The following is a 21,799-nucleotide window of genomic DNA, read 5'->3' on the forward strand; positions in this document are numbered from 1 at the left end:
ACCCAGGATCTTTACATTGTAAACATCCGGAGCTTGTGGAAAAGGAAGGCACAGAGATGGTGTGGCTGGATATGGGCATGCAATACAAGGGAAGAAAAGAGGCTTGCGTTTCCCCGTTGCTCTTACTGCTTTTGCTGTCTTCTGCCTTGAAATGTTGCTCCAGTGCCACGCCACCCTGCCTTGGAGCCAGCTGATTACGGACTGAAACCTCTACAAACTGTGAGCTAAATAAACTTTGCCATCCTTAATTTGGGGTGTCCTATATTTTGCCTCAGCAAAAGATAACTTTTGTTTTTACTCAGAAAAGGGTAACTAAGACAATTATGTACCATATAACCAAGTAGGATTCATCCCAGGGACTACGGGATGGTTCATCATCATACGCAAATTAACAAATGTAATACAACATATTCAGAGCCAAGGACAGAAATCATATGATCATCTCAGTAGATGGAGAAAAATCATTTGATAAAGTTCAACATGCATTCATGATAAGAACTCTGCAAAAAATTGGAATTGACTGTCTTTATGTCAATCTGATAAAAACCATGTATGACAAAGCAACAGTCAACATCATATTAAATGGACAAAAACTGAAAAATTTCTCTTTAAAATCAGGAACAAGACAAGGGTGTCCACAATAACTGCTCTTATTCAATATAGTTGTGGAGACATTAGCCAGAGCAATTAGACAAAAGGAAAAAAGGAATAAAGATTGGAAAGGAAGAAGTTAAATTATCATTATTTGCAAATGACATGATATTCCACATAGAAGACCCCCACAACTCCACCATAAGACTTCTAAGTTTAATAACCAAAATTATTTATTTATTTATAATGTATTTGTTACATGTCTCACTACCTAGCTCAAACTCATAGTGATCCTCCTTTTTCAGCCTCCCCAGTGCTGGGATTATAGGTATGTGCCACCAGGGCTGGCATGTCATATGGTGCTGGGGATTGAATCCCAGTCCCTGTACTTACCTGTGCAGGCACTTAGTCCACTGAGCTATCTTGCTGGCCCTTTAATAACCAAATTTAGTTGCATAGCCAGATACAACTGAGTCAACACTCAAGCGTTTCTGTAGAAAATAAGGAAATCACTGAGAGTGAAATTAGGGAAACAGCACCTTTCAAAATAGAAACCAAAGAAATGAAATATTGGGGAATCAGTCTGACAAAGGAAGGAAAAAATTCTTTACATTGAAAACTACTACTCCGAAAAAAGAAATTGTGGAGGATATCAGAAAATGGAAAATGGGTAGGAAGAACCACAACAGTGAAAATACAGGGCCATACTCCCAATATTGTTATACAGATTTAATGCAGCCTCAGTGATAATACCAATCATATAGTTCACAGAAAAATTCATTTGAACCAGAAGAGACCTAGAATAGCGAAAGAAGTTCTGGGCAACAATGGCAAAGTAGGGACCTCACCATCCCTGACTTGAATTTTTACTACAAAGCTACTATGATTAAAAAACCAGCATGTTACTGGCAATAATAACAACAACAACAACAACAACAACAACAATAATAACAACAACAACAGACCTAAGGATAAATGGAACAGGTTAGAAGGTACAGAAATAACTTCAAGCCCACTCAGACACCTCACTGACAGAGGAGCCAGGCACCTTCACTGGGAGAAAGATAGCCTCTTTAATAAATGGAAAAACTGGCTTGCCATGTGCCAGACCAAGACTAAACCCCTATTTCTCACCATATCCTAAACTAAAATTGAAATGGATCAAGGATCTAATTATTAAAATAGAAACACTAAATCAGCTGGAAGATAGAATAGGTAGAATTCCCGAAGACGTTGGTGTAGGCAAGACTTTATGAACAAATTCAGCTACACAGAAGATACTGCAAGCTAACAACAAGAGGGATGTCATCTTCTTAGAAAGCTTTTGCACAGTAAAAGAAGCCACCAACATGGTGAAGAGACAATGCACAGTGTGGGAAAAAAAGTTCACTTGCTGTTCCTCAGACAATGGACTAATTCGTAGATTACACAAATAATTTTTTTTAAAATCAGACACCTCCCCTCAATTTAAGGACCCAGTTCCAAAAATGGGCATCTAAAATGAACAAGCATGTGTCAGATGAAGAAGTACAAATCGCAAATAAATCTGTGAGAGAATGTTCAACACACTAGTCATTGAAGAGTTACAAATTAAAATGAGATTCCATCTTATTCCAGAAAGGGTGGCTTGTTCCAGAAATCAAACTATAACAAATCATGGTGGGGCTGTAGTGGGAGTGTAATGTGGTGCAACCACTGTGGAAATCAGTGTGGAGATTCCTAAAAAAAAGGAACTAAAACTAGAGGTTCTACTTGCACAATTTGTAATAGCTAAGTCTTGGAAACAGCTCAGATGCCCATCAACTGATGAATGAATAAAGAAGATGTGGGGTTTTTTTTAATATAATGGAGTAGTACCAGTAAAACAAAAAGCCTAGTGAGGACTTCCTCAGACCAGGTTTTCTGCCAGGACATCCTTGCTGTGTTGCCCATGGAGGCGGCCCTGTGGCAAAGCTCAGAAGCACCCCAGGCAGGAGCAACCAAGCAGCACCCGGGTCCAAGCTCAGAAGCACCCCAGGCAGGAGCAACCAAGCAGCGCCCGGGTCCAGGCTCCAGAGCTCTGTTGAGAGCCTCTCTGCTCCCAGCCCTGTGTGGTGACCCTGTCTGTCTGCTCTTGTCGCAGCTATGGAAAGTGGACGAGGAGCACAAAATGTAAACCACAGAGGGCTGGCCATGCCTGCTGGGGGAGGATCCCCTTTCAATCTGTCTCTGCCAGCAGCGTAGGCCTCTGTACACCTGCCTTGGGAAACAGGCTGTGTGGACTTCACCTGGGGGTGTGGCCAAAAGCAGGCATAGAAAACCAGGCTCCTAAAAACTCAGTGCTGTGTTCTCCACCTCATTTATGGGTCTGGCACCGGGAGACTTCCAGGTCTTCTCCAGAGTCATGGGAAACATGTGGAGTGGATTCAGGACATCCAGGCAGCCAGGAGAGTGCAGCTAGAGACACAGGAAGGAGGGCTCCAGACTGCGCCTGAAAGGGGCGAGCGATGGGATCAAAGTGTTTGCAGTGAGAGGGAGGAGTATGCTGGGGGTGGTGTGTGAGGGGGTGTCTAGCAGCACGTGTCTTTTACTATATTGAAAGTGGTGCTGTCGACTATATTTTGAGCACTTTCCATCAGTTGAAAGGATCCAGTCACAGAAGAGTAGTATGTGACTCCAGCACCCATCTGCGTATGGAAGGGCTCTGCTACTGGAGGAGGTGTGCCTCTCCCCGGTACCCACTAGCCTGCCACCGGTGAGGCTGGGCTGCCAGGATGAGACATTGCTTTGAGGGTTTCTTCTCCTGTCTGCCCCTGCTAGGGTTCATCCTGCCGTGGTATGTCGTAGGGAATGCGCGAATATCAGAGTCATTTTGCTAGGAAATATGCTTCGAATGGGATTCCGTGAGCTTCCATGTTTATAGAAATGAGAATCAGTAAATAATCATTTTTAGGCACAAGGAAACACTAGTCAAGCGTGTAAAGCAGTGATTTTAAAATTAACAGCTTACTGTGTTTGGCAAGAGATGACTTTTTTCCTGGAAGTGATAATGTGGTTAAGAGATTTCCTCCCTCAGGGCTGATTTGTTTAAAATATAATCCCTAGTTTGTACTTTATACAGAATACATGTATGACATTTTAGTTTTAAATTAATTAGTTTATTTTATATATTTTTGAGATAGGATCTTGCTGTGTAGTTCAGGCTGACTTTGAACTCACTGTGTATCTCAGGCTGGCATGGAATTCTTGGCAATCCTCTCGCCTCAGCGTCCTGAGGATACTTATATATTAAATTCTTTTTGGGGAGCATTATAGATGGGACTCAAGTCTCCCTAGACCTTAAAAATATCACAGAGCAGATCTTCTACTGTTATTTAATATCCATTGAATTCATTGTTTATAGTTTTTGCAAAATGTAGTAAGGGTTAAGCTGTGTTAAGTTATATTTTCTGTGACTTTAAAATTTAAATAAATGGGGGCTGGGGAGATGGCTCAGTAGAATAAGTACTTGCCTGGCAAGGGCAAGGGCCTGAGTTCAATCCCTGGTTAAAAAAAAAAAAAAAAAATTAAATAAATGAGGCCAGGTGTTTTTTTTTCTTTTCTTCTTTTCTTTTTTTTTGTGGAACCAGGGATTGAACTCAGCACAAGGTCCTGAGTTCAATCCTCAGTTCTGCCAAAAATAAATAAATTAATTAATTAATGAGGCCAGGCATGGTAGTACATGCCTTGTAATCCCGGCTGAGGCAGGAGGATCGTTGCAAGTTTGAGACCAGTCTGGGCTACAAAGTGAGCTCAAGGCCAGCCTAAGCTGCATAGACTCTGTCTCAAAAAATATAATAAATAAATAAATAATAAATAAATGAAATACTGTGCATGTCAGGTAGTTATGGCCCAAGCTGCAGTTTCTGTTTTTTCTAAAATTGCCTGTGCTGTTTGAATTTTACCCCTAGAGGGGGGTGTTGTATTGAAAGTTTTAAGTCATGGACGAACCATTTTAAGCTTTAAGAAAGTAGCACATGTATGCGAAATCTCAGTTTTGTAGTAATGGTTCTAGTGCTGCTTGTGTGTGTCAGTCAGCAGACAAGCCCATGTTATGAATGATGAAACCTAAGACATAGCTCAGTAATGGCTGCTTTTGTGAAAAAATTGGACAAAATACTGCATGTTTCTCATTACTTTTCTCTCTCAGCACCCCCAGGTTGCAGAGCTAAGGTTAGTTAGCTCAAAGAATTTGGGCTCCAGGTTTATATTGGTGGCTTATGAGGAATCTGAAGCGCATTTTGTTTTGGTTTCTCTAATTTGTCTGGTACATTGTTGAAGACCTACTGTGTGCAGAGGCAGCCTTTCTGTGTGGTGTCATCTGTGTTTGAGAATTGAAGCACATGTGAACTCAAGCAGGGTGGAATCGACAGATTAATTCTCGTCCGTGTCTGCCAGAGAAGGGGGCTCAGCCAGGGCTCCCAAGGAATTTGCTTTCTGAACAATATTGGTTTACTTTTGTGGGGTTGGGAGTTTAAACTCAGGGCTTTAAAAATGCTAGGTAGGTTCTCTACTGCTGTACTACATCCCAGCCCTAAGCAATATTTTAAAAGATTTAAGCTGGACATGATGGCACATGATGCCATCTTGGGGCTGAGGCAGGAGGATCGCCAGGAGTTTAATGCCAGCCTGCAATACATAACAAAACCCAGTCTCAAAAACAAAGTAAATAAAAGAGAAGAAAAGCGAGTTTGGTTTCTTCTTGTCTTTCTTGTCCCTCAGTGCATGTTTTGAATTTAAACCTCACGGGTCTAACCTTGGCTCAGTTTGCTTAGCTGAGTGTAGAGGGGTGGTCCCTGGGTGCTTTAAAACATTGTTTACCTGCAAGAAAACTGCCCCATGTGCTTCCTCCTGACCTTGGTGCTCACAGGCACCCACGCGGAGTTAGGTTTGAGGCACAGTTTTCAGTTGTGAAACTGAGCGGGTGTGGCCTGAAGGCTGATGCAGATGGGTTTCCTTGGACCCAGGTGGGGTACAACCCTGCCCCCCATCCTCTGCACAGGGTCCTGCTGCCACCCAAACAGGTACAGTGGAGTGTCTGGGGCAGATCTCCATGGCTGTGCTAGAAGTCTGTGCCCTTGGGCCTTGGGTCTCTGTCTCCACCAGCCACCCTGGCAGCCTGGTGCTATTTTCTAAGGCTAGGCAGGCCCAGCAGTGAGCACTTGCCTGGTGTTCGAGACCTGGATTTGGATCCTCAGCCGTGTAAAACCTAACAACTGCACACACTTTTGTGCGCCTGCCCTTTCACAGCCCACCATCACAGCAAGGGTCACTGTGAAAGGCCCTGGTGGTGCCGCTCAGGCATCCAGGGGAACAGGACTGTGCACACAACAGAAGGATCCCACGTTCTCTGGATGCCTTCTGCAGGGAGCTTGTACGTCTACCTCTCCCATAACTGACAGCAAGCACTAGTGAATGTTACCATTTCATTAAAGCATATTTTATTATTCCCATATGAGGTTGCAATAGTTTTTATTAAATGTATAATGTGAAAGTCATTAAAAGAAACATCTCTAGCTAGGTGTGCCAGCATACATCTTAATCCTAGAGCCAGGGAGGCTGAGGCAGGAGAATTGCCTTGAGTTCAAGGCCAGCCTGGATGTTATAGCCAGATCCTGTCTCAATAAGTACATATGTACATACATACATACATACATACATACAAAAAGACAAGCCTGGAATACATAGTGAGACCTTGTTTCAAAAAACCAAAACAAAGAAATTACCACCATGGAAGAAAAGTCTGGCACTCCTCAGCCCAGGAGTAGGGAGCAAGCAGTTACATCCATGGAGGCCGGGGAGACATAGCTGCGGAGGGTTCCTTGCCTCTCCCCTGGTGGTAGAGATCCCTGTGAGCCCCAGGCCCGGGCCTTTACCTCACTGTCAGTCTGCAGAGAGATTCCGGCCTTTGGCTTTTACCTCACGGCTTGTGTGTCCGGTGATGTGCTCCTTGCTGGGTGGCAGAGAGACTTCTGCACACAGACAGACGCAGCGCAGTCCTGTGGTTAGCACACCGTCAGTTCTGATGAGGTTTGGACAACAGCTGCTGCTATCATGCAACATTATTAGTTAAGAGGAAAAAAACCATGTGAGCTGGATGTAGTTGCGCATGCCCATAATCTCAGCACTCTGGAGGCTGAGGCAGAAGGATCGCCTCACGCTGGAGGCCAGGCCGAATGGCACAGCAGAGACCTTGTCTCAAACAACAATAAGAACAAAACATGTGCATCCATGTCTGCAGCTCTGAAAGGTTAGAGTTTGCCGTGTTGGCTTGCTCTTTAGGACAAATGCTTTAATCCTGAATGTCCTTGAATCGTCCCAAAGGTCTAAATAAAAATTTGTATTTTAATTATCTTCAATTGTTAAACCTAAATCAAAAGGAGGTGGCACAGTGAAGTGGTGCACCACGGCCCCAGCTACTTACGAGGCTGAGGCAGGAGAATTGCTCAGAATTGACCCTTGAGCTGAGATCAGCCTTGGCACCATGGCAGGTCCCTGACTCAAAAGGAAGGCAAAAGGCAATTTCATGCTATTTATAAGAAGATCTGTAGGACCCACTGTTTCTGTCTTGCTAGGGAATGTTTTCTTATTATTCTCCTTTTCGGAAAACAAGAAACCCTTTTCATTATGTAAGGAACATACTTTGTGTCTGTCAGTAAGAGGGACCCAGGATTAAGGAAATGGCCACATCCAAAGGTGAGCCTGTTACTCTTGTGCTGGGTTTCCCACCTTGTTAAGGTGCATAGACTTCTGTAGCTGCATGTATATTCCTCAATTGGCTTACAGTGCATTCCTTTAATATTCTATTTTATTTTATATGTATTTTAGTACAGAGTCTACAGGGTCTCACAACAAAAATTGGACTCATAGTGATTCTCCTGTTTTTAGCCTCCCAAGCACTGGGATTACAGGCATGCACCACCATGCCCAGTCTCAGTTGCCCTCTCAGTGCCCCTGGGGGCAAGGCCAGCACTGCACGCAGGGTGGATGGGGTGTCGAACCCCTGGCCCCTGTGTCTGCCTAAGCAGCTGCTTTAATTCGCTGAGCTATCTGGCCGGCCCTTTATATCCTATTTTATATCTATTGTTTCCAGTTAACAAATGTAGTTCAGTAAGTATTTATTTTTTGTGGCCAGCTCAGCCCACCCTGTGGTGGGACTGGCATGGCATGTGGTGCCAGGGATTGAACCGCCATCCCTGTGCACTTGTCTAAGCAGACGCTTTAGAACATGAGCTATCTTGCTGGCCCTGTAGTTTGGTTTTTACATAGCACATAGTTTATCAGTTGCTCCTGCTGTTAAGATTTGGAGGTTTCATAATTGCGTAATGTTGTCATCGCCATGCCATTTTTTAAAAAATTTATTTATTTATTTATTTTTGTGTGTGTGTGTGTGTGTGTGTGTCCAGCTCAGCCCACCAGGGGGCGGGGCTGGCTGGCATGTGGTGCTGGGGAATTGAACCGCGGTCCATGTGCTTTGCTAAGCTTGTTCTAAGTAGGTGCTTTAGACCACTGAGCCATCTCACCAGCCCCTAATGGCAGAAGTGTTTATGTTTTTTTTTTTTTGCTCCGAATGCCTTCAAGGCATGACTGGCTGGCTTGAGTTGTGGGGATCGAACCACAGCAACCTGAGCCTGACGGCTTTGTTGAAGCAGCCACTTAAGGAACTGAGCTAAGGGGCAGGCCCCCTGCCATGCCATTTTTAATGCTTTCTTTTGTTTTTGGACTGCTAGGTTTTCTGGTTAGCAAGTTGTAAGCAGTGGTATGAAGCTAGGGTGTCACTCAGCAGTACAGTGTTTGTGTAGATGGAGTGTGTCCCTTGCTCCATCCTGAGCACCACACATAAACAGAAAGTGAATAAAACAAGATACAGATGAGCGAGGTGTGCTGGCATGGACTGTGGTCAGCTGTGTGGGAGGCTGAGGCAGGAGGATCACTTGAGCCCAGGAGTTTAGGGAGCCTAGACAATAGAATAAGACCTTATCTTGAAAGAGAAAATATAAAAGGGAGGAGTTCCTCCAGAGAAAAATAAAAAACAGCATGATTAGCATCTATTTGGGAATCCTTCTTTGTTTTGTTTTTGACGTAGATCATTTAGTTCAGGCTGGCCTTAAACTCAATCCTCCTATTGGAGCCTCGAAAGTGCTGGGATTACAGGTGTACACCAGCACCCAGCTTTTTTTATTTTTTATTTTGTTAAGTTGTCCAGGTTATCTTTGAATTCGTGATCCTCCTGATTCAGCCTCCTTTAATGGAGTTTTGTTAATTAGAAAAAAAAAAGATAAATTATCTCTTTCTACCTACTTTGTTGGGGGAAGGGATAAGTTTAGAGCTCCTTTTCTAGGTTCATTTAACTATTTTCTTGATACTTTAATTATGAATGTAGTAATTTAAGAGTGAATTTGAGAGGAATTGACATTTTTTGAGTATTTGGGGCTTAAATCATTTGTATCCCCAAAGTACACTCAAAATTTAGATGGTGGCGTGTAAGGACCTGTGGACCCCCAGGGATGTTCTTTCTCCTCTCTGTTCTTCACAGTTGTTGGCAGACTGGCATAGGTTGAATACCACTTACCCCAAAAGCTTGGAATAGCAGTATTGCGGAGTTTTTCAGATTCTGGGGTATCTGTGTATGCATAATGAAATAACATTGGGGTTGACTTGGCTTTAAGCTTGTAGTTCATCTCTCTCTGTGTGTGCTGTGTAGCCCGGGCTGTCCTTAAACTCCTGGCAGTCCTCCTGCCTCAGCCACCATGCCTGGCTCCACTTTCACTTTCTGTACCTTGTGTTTGGGACGAGCAGCCAGTCCTCACCTCCTCCATGGCCTATGCTGGGCTAGCACTGTGTAGCATCCGGGTTAGTGGGAAGGCGCTCATGGAGACACCGATCTGTCACTGGTGGACTGAGAGCCCCTGTGCTGTGTGATGTTGAGTCATGAGCAGTCGCCAAATGTGCTCATATCTTACAACCATGTTGTTTGAATCATGTGCTTGAAGCACCATTTGACTCTCCTCAGATGTCTAAAATGAAGCATGTCAAGGGAGGTGTTCCTTCCAGGAAGAAGGTGCAGCCAGCCTGGCTGCTCACCTGAGGTCTTTGAAGCCTTCTGAACCTCCCACCCCCAATCAGTTTGGGACACAGCATCAGCAGCCACATTTTGTTTTGTTCTGTTTCTTGGTATTTTGAGTCAGGGTCTTGCCAGATAGTCCAGATTGGCCTTGAACTCACTATGGAGCTCAGGCTGGCCTCAACTTCATGGTGATCCTCCTGCCTCAGCCTCCCAAGTGCTGGGATTAGAGCTGTGTGCCACCATGCCCTGCTAACAATTGAACTTTGAAAAGCACCCTGTTAATTCTGAGGTGCAGCCAGCTCTTTTCCACCTAGGGTATGCTTGTGCAGCATAGTTTTGTGACTGAGAACTTCCATGAAAGAACTTAGTCCAGTAATAGTGCTCTGGAACTGTCAGTTGATTCTGAGTCAAGTTTCCTGAAGACACCAAACTTAAGTGCAGTGTTCTCCTGCGTGCTGAGCGCTGTCCCTTGGGTCCCAGCCCGAGCAAAGCCCCCCCCCCCCATCTCAGTGAAGTTGCAGGCGGGGGTCTCCCAGCATGGTTCACGCAGCATTGGAACACTGGAGCCTGGGCCCACACCTTGAAACTGAGGGCCAGAAAGTCCTGGTCCTGCTTGCTGGCCCACTTGCTCCAGAGCTCCTGCTGCAGCAGCAGGATGGCCACAGAATATGGGTCCTGTGAACCCACAGAGGTGAGAACAACCTGCCCCTGTCGTGAGCACTGCGGAGCAGTTGCTGGATTTTTAAAACACAGCATGTCCTGCTGCCTTCCTTCCTTTACCCATTTCGAGGATTAACACCTCAGGCCTGGCCTGAAGTCTAGCACACACTCCTTCCTTCCTGGTTATTGCTATTATTATTATTTTGCTGTTGTTTTTTAATCTTAAGGTTCTCTTATGGGAGACCATATTTTAAAAATAGTCAAACTACCAGCTCTTTCTGGCGGTTAGCCCTCTAGGTCTCAGTTTCTCCTGCAGTGAAAAGATGACGTCATCCCTGCCCAGGACCACCCTTCCACTTTGGGTCAGGGATTTTGAAAGAAGTGCGACATTAACACTTAGACCTTAAACACACCGTGTGCGACAAATCCATCTTAGAAAGAAACAAAAGAAACCTGAGGAAGAAAGGGCCTGGCGAAAACACTTTGGGTTTCCAGACTCGGGGTTGAAGCAACACAAAAGTTAAGTTGCAGGAAAGTTTGCTTCCGCAGTGCTTTTTTTTTTTTTCTTTTTTTTAATTTGGCCTCAGCTCCTGAAAAAGAAACCCGATGGCTCCTGCTCCCCTCCTCCAGTTCGCAGGGCGCCGCTTCCTGCGCGCCCCTCCCCCGGCCTGGGCTCCGGCGGCCGAGCAGGAGCCCACGGCATAGTGAGCATGCTCAGCTCCGGAGCTGGGCACCCCCGCCGCGCGCCCCGCGTGTCCGCGCAGTCGGCTCGCAGCGGGCTGTGAGCGCGGCTTTGTCCTGGGAAGTGAGCTCCGTGTTGTCTTTCCCCTCTCCTTCCTGCGGTCGGGCCCGGACTCGCCAAGACTCCCGCCCCACTTTTCCGACGCTGCGGCGAGGACCCCGGACGCGCGCCGGACGCCCGTCCCCCGGGAGGGGTCTGAGCCGGGTTTTGTGCGCGCTCTTTCTTTCTCTTTCAACTTTGCCGTACTTTGTTGCGATCCCGGGCCGGGCCTCGGCGGGCCGAGCGAGGCAGGAGCACCACGCGCCGGGCGCGCTTGCGGCGCTCTGTCCGGGGCCAAAGCGAAGAGCTGGTTTCCTCGCGCGCCGATAAATGCTGTTTATGAGGATGGACCTGTTGAACTTCCAGTACCTGGACAAGGTGAACAACATCGGCATCCTGTGCTACGAAGGTACGGGCGGCCGCGCTGGGGACCGCGCTAGGGCCGGGCGAGGGTCGGAGCCTCGCGAGCGCGGGGGGCGACGGTCTAAACAATGGGTCCCCACGCCGAATTGGGGCGCAGGCCCGCAGGGCCTTTGTCTGGCGTCCCATTTCCTGATAGCTGCGCCCCCTCTGCGGTGTCACAGCAGCGCTGGGGAACCATAGAGATGCAGCGAGCACCAGGCGCCCGCATCCTGCACCCCGGCCTGCGACCCCCATTGCCCCAGGGTGAGCGGAGTCATTGCCCCAGGGTGAGCGGAGTCGACGAGGCGGCGACGTCTCCCTCGCCGGACACTACGTGCGCGCCAGGGCCTTGGCAATGGCCCGGAGGAGGCCCGGCTGCGGGATTCGGCCCGCCAGAGCAGGCATAGGGTTCTTTTTGTGGTGCCCCGGAGGAACGGCGGGCGCCTCACCTTCCTGATCCAGCGGGGTGCTTGCCGGGTTTTCCCCAGTGCAGGCTGGAGAAGAAAAGAAAGAAAAAACAGCGATCAAAACTTGGGAGGGGGAAGCTGATTCGCTGGTGTTTTTCTTGTGAAAGTACCAGGTCTGTTTGCTACTCAGACTTGGAAAACTTGTTTCTTTTTCCCTTTCGAGGAAAAAAGTCTCCAAAAATAATCAACTCTACAGATAAAGATCTTAGAGTTTTCTGAAAGGGTATTTATTGTTACTTTATTACCAGTTTAGTTGGGAGATCATTGGCGAACGGCTTTCTGGAATCTGCTGCCTCTCTAAGGCCCGCAGCCTTGAGCAGACTTGCTTCCTGTGGCGTTGCCTGCTGCTGTTCCTTCTAGAACTTTTCTCCCCAGAGAACGAAAAATACAAACTTCTAAGGCAGTTTCTGTTGTCTTCGTCGACACATAATTGTATGTTTGAGAAACAAGGTGGAATATAAAAGCGATCAGCCTGAGCTAGGAGGGAGGCTCCATGGGAAATGCACACCAGCTGCAGTTTTGGGCCCGGGAGGAAGCAGAGAAAGCCTGGCCAGCTTGGTTTACATTTGCGTCCTTTGTAAAACCTCTTCTTTCTGGGTGTTTGGAAGGAAGCAACTTGGATTTTGAGAGATGAATAGATAAATGGAATAATAGGCTATCCTTGGGTTTCAGCATCTGTCTCTCGTTTCCTTATTATGAAAATTAACATTATTTTAACACCAAAATAAATGCATAGGGTATGAAGAAAAGCACAGCAAAATGTGTGCTGTGTAGAGCAAGTTCCTTGTGCCCTGGTGGTTGCCACAGTGTAAACATCTGGTCTGATTCACAAAGAGTGGAGATGGGCAGCAATTGGACCCAGGATTTTTTTTTTTTAGGAAGAATTGGACCAGTTGTGGCTCTCGTAAATCCAATGCACCGAGAAGATTGGTTTTGAAGGTCTCAGCCCTTCTGCATTCCAGGGAAGGCATCTGGGAAATGGAATGTACCGTTGGTAGGCAACGAGATTCATTCAGGGCACAGACAGCTTCCTGCTGATTGAAGACCTGGGATAAGAGAATGGTGTGACCGTTTAGCTTGAAAAATTAAGGTGTAGAAGGACCTTTTTATTTTCCAGTTTAGTTTTCAACCGTTTGCCTTAATTGCTGCAGACATAGTTCTCCCTGGAACGGGCCATGTGACTTTGCTGGCTTTGTTCACTCTTTCTAGCAACTTCCATGCGAATGGATCTTGTTGGCTAGTTACCTTCAGCAGCCCAGATCTCCCTGAATCTCACCTGAGGACCTTTCTCGATTTTATTTACTTCGTGGTGCTGGGACAGAACCCAAGCACCTGAGGGAGCTGCCCCTAGCAGAGCTGGCCCGGCTTGAGCTCATGTAATTGATTGAGGTGAGGACGCTCTGCTTGGTTCCTGCAGCCTGGTACCTGGTGGCCCGTAGGCAGAACTGGAGTAAATGAGGGGTGGATTGCCACCCTGGACAGGGTTGGGGCCAGACCGTTGGGGTGGGAGAGGCCAGGCCCAGGCTAGGAAGCCTGGGGGGGGTCAGCAACTTCCTTCACCGATGACCAGCGGATTAATGGGGTTTGATGCTTTTGTTTGAGGACCTCATGGACTCACCCTCACTCCGCCGAATTTTTCTGTGGTGAAGTTCACTTTTCTCCTATTGTCCTGAGAAGGTGGGTTTGCACTCTTGAGCTTTTGGCAGCCCCTTGAAGGCAGGACTTGTGTCCTGCTGCTCCCTAGGTCCCAGTTCTGGGTCCTGGGTGCTGGCTGGGCTTGGGAAGTGGCTTGGGGTGGAGGTGGAGATCTGAGCTCAGCTCCAAAACAACCACCAGAAGATAAATCTGCCCCTCTCCAGTGGCAGCTGTGGCTGCTCCTGTATAATTTCGCACTTAATTATAGACTGCCTTGTTTTCTCTTAATTACCTGATTACCTCGGGGCTTTCCACATCATCTGATAGCTTTGCCTTGTTTTGGGGGAGGATCTGAGGTTCAGAGTTGCTCTTCTGTTAGGGTTTATTCAGAAAGTTCACTGTAGAGTTGAACCAAGGCAAGAGCACATTGATTGGGCTGTTCTAGGATACTGTCACCCACATCGCCTCTCTAGGTGCAGGGCTGTCTGTCTCCACAGATCTTTAGCCTCTGGATGCTGGGACATGCATATCCCCTTACAGGGACAGAAATGACACAGGGTGGCCTCTGGCCCCTAAGACGAGTTACTGGACCAAGTTCCAAAGCGGGTGTGACAGTCTGGAAGAGCTGGTGACAAACCTGTTGGTAATTGCTCTCCCTGCTGCTGGGGGACTTGGGTTCTCTAAGAGGAGGCCTGTGTAGATGAGTTTCCAGCGAGGGTGCCCTGGGCCTGGGAGCAGGTTGGACACCTGGGAGCAGGTTGGACTGGACTTTTCTCCTGGCAGCATGCCTATAATGACCTGGGGCTGAATCTGAGGTGCCCAGGGTTTGTTTGAAAGCTGTTATTGCTGACACTTTAAGGGTATTCTGAGGTATGAGAATTGGGTAACTTGGTAGAGAGGAACCTTGTCCTTTGTATGTATTGTGGTGGTTTATGTGCGGAGAAAAAATCAAGTGCATATTGCAGCCGTCTAGCCGAGCCCATTCAGAGGCCCTGTCCCCACTGCCTGAGTTCACAGGTGGGCACTGAGACTCAGGGTGAGATCCAGAGCCAAGGCACCTCTTTTGTTCCTGCCTGCAGACCTGGGTGTGGGAGGAGCTGAGTGGAGAAAAGGGCCTAGGTGAAGCCAGGCCTCTTCTGGTGGCTCTTACTGCTGACAGGTGGCGTCGAGAGGTGGAGCCCAGGGTGTGGCAGGGCCTCCTTCCACGCAGGGCCCGCCCAGCCTGCAGCCTGCCCTGTCAGGCAGGGCTGCTCCTCCTAGGCCTAGACTCTCCTGGCTCGGTGGAAGCAGGCTTTTCTCCTGTCCTTCCTCTTTACTGTCTTTTGGGCTCCATGGCCTTCTCTCTTGTGTCGGGGTATGTTGCAGCTGCAAAGGTGCAGAGCATCCCCCCTCAGGCTGTGAAGGGACCCTGGGCCCTTGCTGTCGGTCTATTCCTGCTGGCTGTAAGGGCACTGCAGAAATCTGGATTTTGTGGTGAAGAAATTCAATCCAGATTGAGCATTTGCATGCACACAGATGTATAAAAACAGTTTGGCGGGGAATGTTGCTGGCGCTCTCTGCTTCCTCTCTGTGTATTTAACGCTTATTAATGATGATTTGTAGCTAATGGTAGTTATGGGTCACATATTTAGCTCATAGTAATTATTTTTTAGTCCTCAGCAGTGTGTGTGCAACACACAGGATAGAGCCCCTTCTGCCTTTTCCACCTGGACAGAAAGCCACCTTCGCTGTGGGTACTTGTGTTGGTTCTGCTAAGTTCTGAGCACTCCTTTTTGTTTACTTTGCTGTCTTGCCTTCAGTCTGCTCTCTGGAGTCTGAGGATTGTTTTAATTTCAGGCCATTGTGTATAGAATATGTCTTAATTCTGACAGTGTAACTCACTGCTAGTTGAAAGACTACCCTGGAGAAGATAGAAAGTCTGTTTTTCAAACTCTACCTTCCCAGTATTCTTTTAACATTTCACCCTTTGTAAAGATGTCTGTAAACAGAAGAAACTGAGGTACACTTAGTAAGCAGAAGGACCCAGTCCTGCCCCTTTTGCAACTCAGCACCCTTGCTGTTAAACATCTACGGAATGCCTGGCCGTAGCTGTGGAATGCACAAGGGCCTCTCCGCTCCCTCTTGGTGTTGTTTGTTATGAAATGTGGCATGCATAAAGCAAAGGGAGGCTACAGTTCAAAAATGAACCACTTTTTCAGTGTGGCCAGGTCAGGCTGGATGCAGTGGTACATCCCAGGCCCTTGGGAAGCTGAGGCAGGAGGATTCCTGTGAGCTGGAGCCCTGACAAAAATCCTCCAAATTCCAACAGCTCAAGTTGTAATTTGTGTAATCCCAAGCAGAGGAACCCCTTTTATAGTAGGAATTACCCTATGTGTCATGTTTTCTGTTTTTCTCGTTGCGAGATCTCATGCAGGCTGGGCTTGTGCTCTCCCACAGAGCTGCAATCCCAGGTCTTTTTCTATCTTTTTCTGTCTTTTTCTATCTAATGAGACCTTGTGACTCTGTGGGACAGAAGCTGCCTGCCTTCGGTGTGGAAGCACACTGCCTCCTCCTCTTCCACCTGCTGCTCCGCTGTGTGTTTGTGGTGCCAGAGGCACCGTTCTGGACTGGTTCCCTGGTTCGTGCTTTGTGGCAGGGGCTGTGTTCTGGTCTCCAACACCTGCCAGCTTCCCTGTGCCCTTCTGGACCTGCAAGGCGGAGGCTCATGTGGACATATAAATTGACTGGACTCTGCGTGGTGACTGCAGTGCCGCTTTAACGAGCAGTGAGCCTTATTACAAGCCAAGCTTGCTGTGGTGCCAGTTTCTTTGGATGGTAAGGCAGGGACTTTTAGACAGAGAAAAGGCTTAAATTGCTCCCCTGTGCCAACAATGTCCTCCATTGTAGAAATGGCTGTTAAGGAGCCACAGGTCTCCAGAACAATAGCCTCCATTGTGCACTGTCCGAAATTGTGAATGACAAGAATTCTCCCTAGGCGCTGCTCTTGATTTTGATTTTATATCTGTTTTGCATGAGAACAGATGCCTGTGAATTCTCCTTGGCCGAGCAATTGTAGTAGAGTGAAGTCCAGGATGGCCGTGTGCCGCGCACGCGCTCTGCTTTGCTGGCCTTGTGGGGCACTCGCCCACCACCCAGCTGGAGCAGCCTGGCTTTCCTCCCTGATAGTGGCCAGGGGAGTGATAAGTGCCAGTTCCTGGACACATTCTCCCTTAAAATAAACACTTCTTCCCTGAGACAGCAGTGTTCCTCAAGTGACAGAGGATTGGCGTATAATTTCATGTGCACATCAGGCTTTCTCCTCTAGCCAGTTCCTTGCATTCTTCCAAGGCTAGACCTTTTAGGTGTTGGTTTTTGTTTTGCACAGCTGATGAACTATTGGCAGACCCTACTGAGAACTTTTGTTTTTATTTTTCGACTGAAAGCTATGAACTGGTTGCTAATGCTTCATGTCAGCCAGGAGAGTGACCGAGCGCCAAGGGGACGGGATGAGCCACAGTACCAGCCTTGAAGTTCTGTGGTGCAGAGGATAATGGGGAGGGATAACAGTTTTTCTTCTCAGCTAAGCCAGTGCGAGAATGTGCGACCTTGTTCTGCTGCCTTGGAAAGTGGGAGCATTGACTGTGGTTTCTGGAGCTCCGACCTTAAAGGATGGTGTGTAGGCTGGGAATGAGGAGGCCCTGCTGGGGTGTTCGAAGCCGACTGTGCTGAGTGCCAGCTCTACTCTGCTTGTCCATTGCGGAGAGGACCCTGCGGCTGACCACCAGGTGGCCTCGCTTCCCCACCTGCAGTCAGTCAGTGAGTCTGTCTCTGTCTCTGTCTCTGTCTCTGTCTCTGTGTCTGTCTGTCTCTCTCTCTCTCTCTCTCTCTCTCTCTCGCTTTTGTAACTTTCTTTCCCCATCCTAGTTTTTCTTTTTTGAAGTTTCTTCCTATTTTATAGTATCTGTTGTACATTTTGGATCTTGTCTTTTTTGAGACAGGGTCTCATATAGTTCAGGCTGCCCTTCAACTCATTATATAGCTAAGGCTGGCCTTGAACTTGCGGCAGTCCTCCTGCCTCAGTTTCCCGAGTGCTGGGATTGCAGGCATGCCCTACCATGCCCAGCCTTATTTACTCTTTCAGCTTTTCACACTAGGGTAACAATACATGCGTGCATCTAATAAACTTCGCTTACGATTATGGTCTATCCATCTGGGTGGAGTTGCATTCATTTACCTGCAAGTCTCCAGTTTATCCTTCTTTATGGCTGAGTAGTACTCCATTGTATAAAAGACCACATCTTTTTTTTTATCCATTTCTTGGTTGATGGGCATTTGGGTTACTACCAACATCTAGCCATTACAAACTGTGCTGCTGTAACATGGCTGCACATATATCACTGCTTTTGGTTCTTCTGGGAAGATAGCCAGAATGGTATGAATAGCCGGGGCAAATGGGACCTCCTTTCTTTGTTTTTTGAGGGATCTCCACACTGATTTCCTTGCAACAGTGTACACTCCTACTAACAGTGGAGAAAGTTTCATTTTCCTCCACAGCCCAGCCAGCATTTGATTTTGGTTGATATCTTGATAATAGCTTTTCTTTCCCATGTGAGATTGACTGTCAGTGTTGCTTTAATTTATATCTCTCAAATGTTCAACATTTTTCATATATGTATTTGCTGTTTGTATTTCTTCTTCTGAGAAGTGTGTATTCATCTCAGATGCCCATTTTTGGATTGGATCTTCAAAGTTAGGGGGTCTGGGTTTTTTTCTTTTTTTGAAGTTTTTATGTGTTCTCGATAGTAATTCTTTGTCCAAGGAACAGCTCACATTTTCCCACAATATGGGGTGTCTTTTCACCCTGTTGGCGGTTTCTCTTGCTGTGCAAAAGCTCTTTAACAAGATGAGATTCCATTTGTTCTTTATAATAGTTCCTGTGCAGTTGGTTTTATTCATAAAGTCTTTGCCTACACCAGTGTCTTCAAGAGTTACCTATTCTTCCAGCAGAATTAATGTTTCTGTTTTATTTTTTTAATTTTTTTATTTTTTATATATATATATATTAAAACATATAGTGTGTGTGTGTGTGTGTGTGTGTGTGTGTGTGTCCAGCTCAGCCCACCAGGGGGCGGGGCTGGCTGGCATGTGGTGCTGGGGGATCGAACCGCGGTCCCTGTGCATTGCCAAGCTTGTTCCAAGTAGGTGCTTTAGACCACTGAACCATCTCTCCAGCCCTTATGTTTCTGTTTTAATACTTAGGTCTTTGATGCATTTAGAATTTAGTTTAGTGCATGGTGAAAGATATGGGTCAGTTTTAATCTTTGGCGTGTGCAGAGCCAGTTTCCCTGCACCATTTATTAAAGAGGCTTTCTTCTAGTAAATGTGTCTGGCACCTTTGTCAAAGATAAGGTGGCCAAGTATGTCTGAAGTTGTTTCTGTATCTTCTAATCTGCTCCGTTGATCTTCAGGTCTTCCTCCCCACCCCATACTATGCCGTTTTTATCGCAGTAGCTTTATGGTATAATTTCAAGTAATGGATTGTGATGCTTCTTGCCTTGCCTTTGTTTTCCAGCATTGCACTGTGCCTCTTCTGTTTCCAAATGAATTTTAGGATTGTTTCTTCTAATTTTGTGGGCTATACTGTGGGGAATTTTTTTTTTTTTTTTTTTTTTTTTGTGGCCGACTTAGCCCACTCTGGGGTTGGGACTGGCACAGCAAGTGGTGCTGGGGATTGAATCGTGGTCCCTGCATGCTTGCCTAACAAGGTGCTTTAAACTACTGAGCTCTCTTGCTGTTCCCTGCTGTTGAGATTTTGCTTGAACTTGCATTAAATTTGTGTAACAGTGTTGGAAGTATGGCCATTTTTACTCTATTGTTTTGTCCTGCCCAAGAGCAAGGGATATCTTTCCATTTTCTGATATTGTGTTCAATCTTCTTTATCATAGTACTGTAACTTTAATTGTAGAGGTCTTTTATATCCTTTACTAGATTGATTCCTAGGCATTTCATTTTTTTAGAAATTCAGCAAGCTCATTGTTTATGTACAGGAATGCTATTGATCTTTGAGTGTTAACTTTGTATCTAGCTATGCTAGTTTTTTAGTGGAGTTTTTGGACTCTTATATGTAGAGTATCACATCATCTACTTCTTTTTCTATTAGTATTCCTTTTATTTCTTTCTCTATAAACTTTATTTTATTCATTTGTTTGTTTATTTGGTACAGGGTCTTGCTATGCATTTCAGACTTGTAGCGATCCTCTTGTCTCAGCCTCCCTAGCACTGAGATTACAGGTGTGCACCACCATACCCAGTTTCAGTAGCCGGCATGGGGCCAGCAGGTCCTGCGGTACCGGGGGTTGAACTAGGTCCTTGCACTTGCCAAGCAGGTGCTTAGACCACTGAGCTATCTCTCCAGCTCCCTATTTCTTTCTCTTATCCAATTACTCTGGCTAAAGTTTCCAGGACCATGTTGAATAAGAGTGGAGACACTGGACATCCTTGTCTTATTCCTGATTTTAGAGAGAAAGCTTTCAGTTTTTGTCCATTTAGTAGGAAGCTGATTGTTGGTTTGTCATAGGTAGCTTTTATCAGATTGAGATAAAGACCATTGATTCCAATTTTCAGTAGGCTTTTTTTTTTTTAAATCATGACTGGATGTTGGACTTTATCAAATGGATTTTTCTCCATCTACTTAGATGATCATATGATTTCTGTCCTTGGCTCTTTTAATATGGTATATTCCACTTATTGATATGTTGAACCATCCCAGAGTCTCTAGGATGAATCCTACTTTGTAATGATGTATTATCTTGATTCTGTTTGCCAGTATGTTATTGAGGATTTTTGCATCTATATGCATTAGGGAGATTGGCTTGTAATATATTTCTTAGTTGGATCTTTCTCTGGTTTTGGTGTCAGGGTGATGCTTGCTTCCAGGAATGAATTTGGGAATATTACTTCCCTTTCAGTTTCTATAAAGAATTTGAGATGTAGTGGTATATTAGATCATCTCTAAATTTGTAGTAGCATTCAACAGTGAATCCATCAGGGCCTAGGCTTTTCTCAATTGTTAGATTTTTAATTACACCTTCAATATTATTGACTGATACTGGATTATGGAGAATTTTTGTATCTTCATTCAGCTTTTGTAATTCACATGTGTCTAGGAATCTCCATTTCTTCTGTGTTTTCAATCTTATTCAGTACAAGTTTCAAAGTAGGTATTGATGACCTTCTGGATTTATGCAGGGTGTGCTGTGGTTTCACCCTTTTCATTCCTAATTGCATGAATTTGAGTCTTCTTTCCTTTTTTTGGATAACGTTGACTAACGGTCTGTTAATTTTCTTTAATCTTTTAAAGATCTAATTCTTCAATTATTGATTTTTTTGTATTGCTTTTTAAATCTCCACTGCATTAATTTCTGCTCTGATGTTTATGATTTCCTTCCTTGTTGAAGTTTTTGGCTTAGTCTGATCTTGAGACCTTTAACATTGATGGTTATAACTAACATGTATTGACTTATCCTTGTCATGTTGTTTCCCTGTTGCTGGCTCTCCTTTTTTTTCTCCCTGTATTTAATTGTTTACTTTGATTGGTTGATTTCTGTTGGGGTTCGTGGAATTATAGTCCTTGTTATCTCTTTCTAGAATGTCCTTCAGAACATTTTGGGGTATTGGTTGGTAGTCATAGATTTTCTTAGATGTTCTTTTTCATGAAGTATTTTATTTCTTCATCAGTTTTGCAAGATAGTTTTGTGGGGTACATCACTTTGGGTTAAAGTTTTTTTTCTTTAGAATTTGAATTACTTTACTCCAAGCTCTCCTTGACTTGAGGGTTTTTGCTGAGAAGTCAGTTGTGATTCTGATGGGCTTTTCTTTATATGTGATTTGTTTCTCGTCTCTAACAGCTTTTAAGATTTTCTTCTTGTGTTGAATTTCTGAAATCTTAACTATAGATTTTTTAAAAAATCATTCTTAATTGGGGTTCTGTATGCCTCACCTATCTCTATGCCAAATTCTTTTTCTTTACCAGGGAAGTTTTCTGCCATGACTTCCTATGAACAGTGTTTTTCTTTTTCTTTTTCTTTCTTTTTTTTTTTTTTTTATTTTTGCAGTGCTGGGGATTGAATTCAGGACCCTGCACTTGGCAGACAGGCACTTATTCTACTGAGCTATCTCCCCAGCCTAGTAAACTGGAGG

General features: G+C 45.6%; 1 protein-coding gene across 2 annotated transcripts in view; it reads left to right on the forward strand.

The window, feature by feature from the left end:
- Positions 1–21,799, forward strand: part of Vgll4 (vestigial like family member 4) — a 121,720-nt gene that overhangs the window by 47,986 nt on the left and 51,935 nt on the right. Inside the window, exon 1 of one of the 2 annotated variants that reach the window (XM_004645608.2) lies at positions 11,448–11,526. The exons of the other annotated variant lie outside the window; for it this stretch is intronic. Coding sequence (XP_004645665.1) covers positions 11,448–11,526 — 79 coding nt within the window. Of the gene's footprint in view, positions 1–11,447; positions 11,527–21,799 lie in introns of those variants that run through there. 2 annotated transcript variants of the gene reach the window in all.

This window comes from Octodon degus, unplaced genomic scaffold, assembly GCF_000260255.1.
Source record: "Octodon degus isolate 3935 unplaced genomic scaffold, OctDeg1.0 scaffold00233, whole genome shotgun sequence".
NCBI lineage: Eukaryota > Metazoa > Chordata > Mammalia > Rodentia > Octodontidae > Octodon > Octodon degus.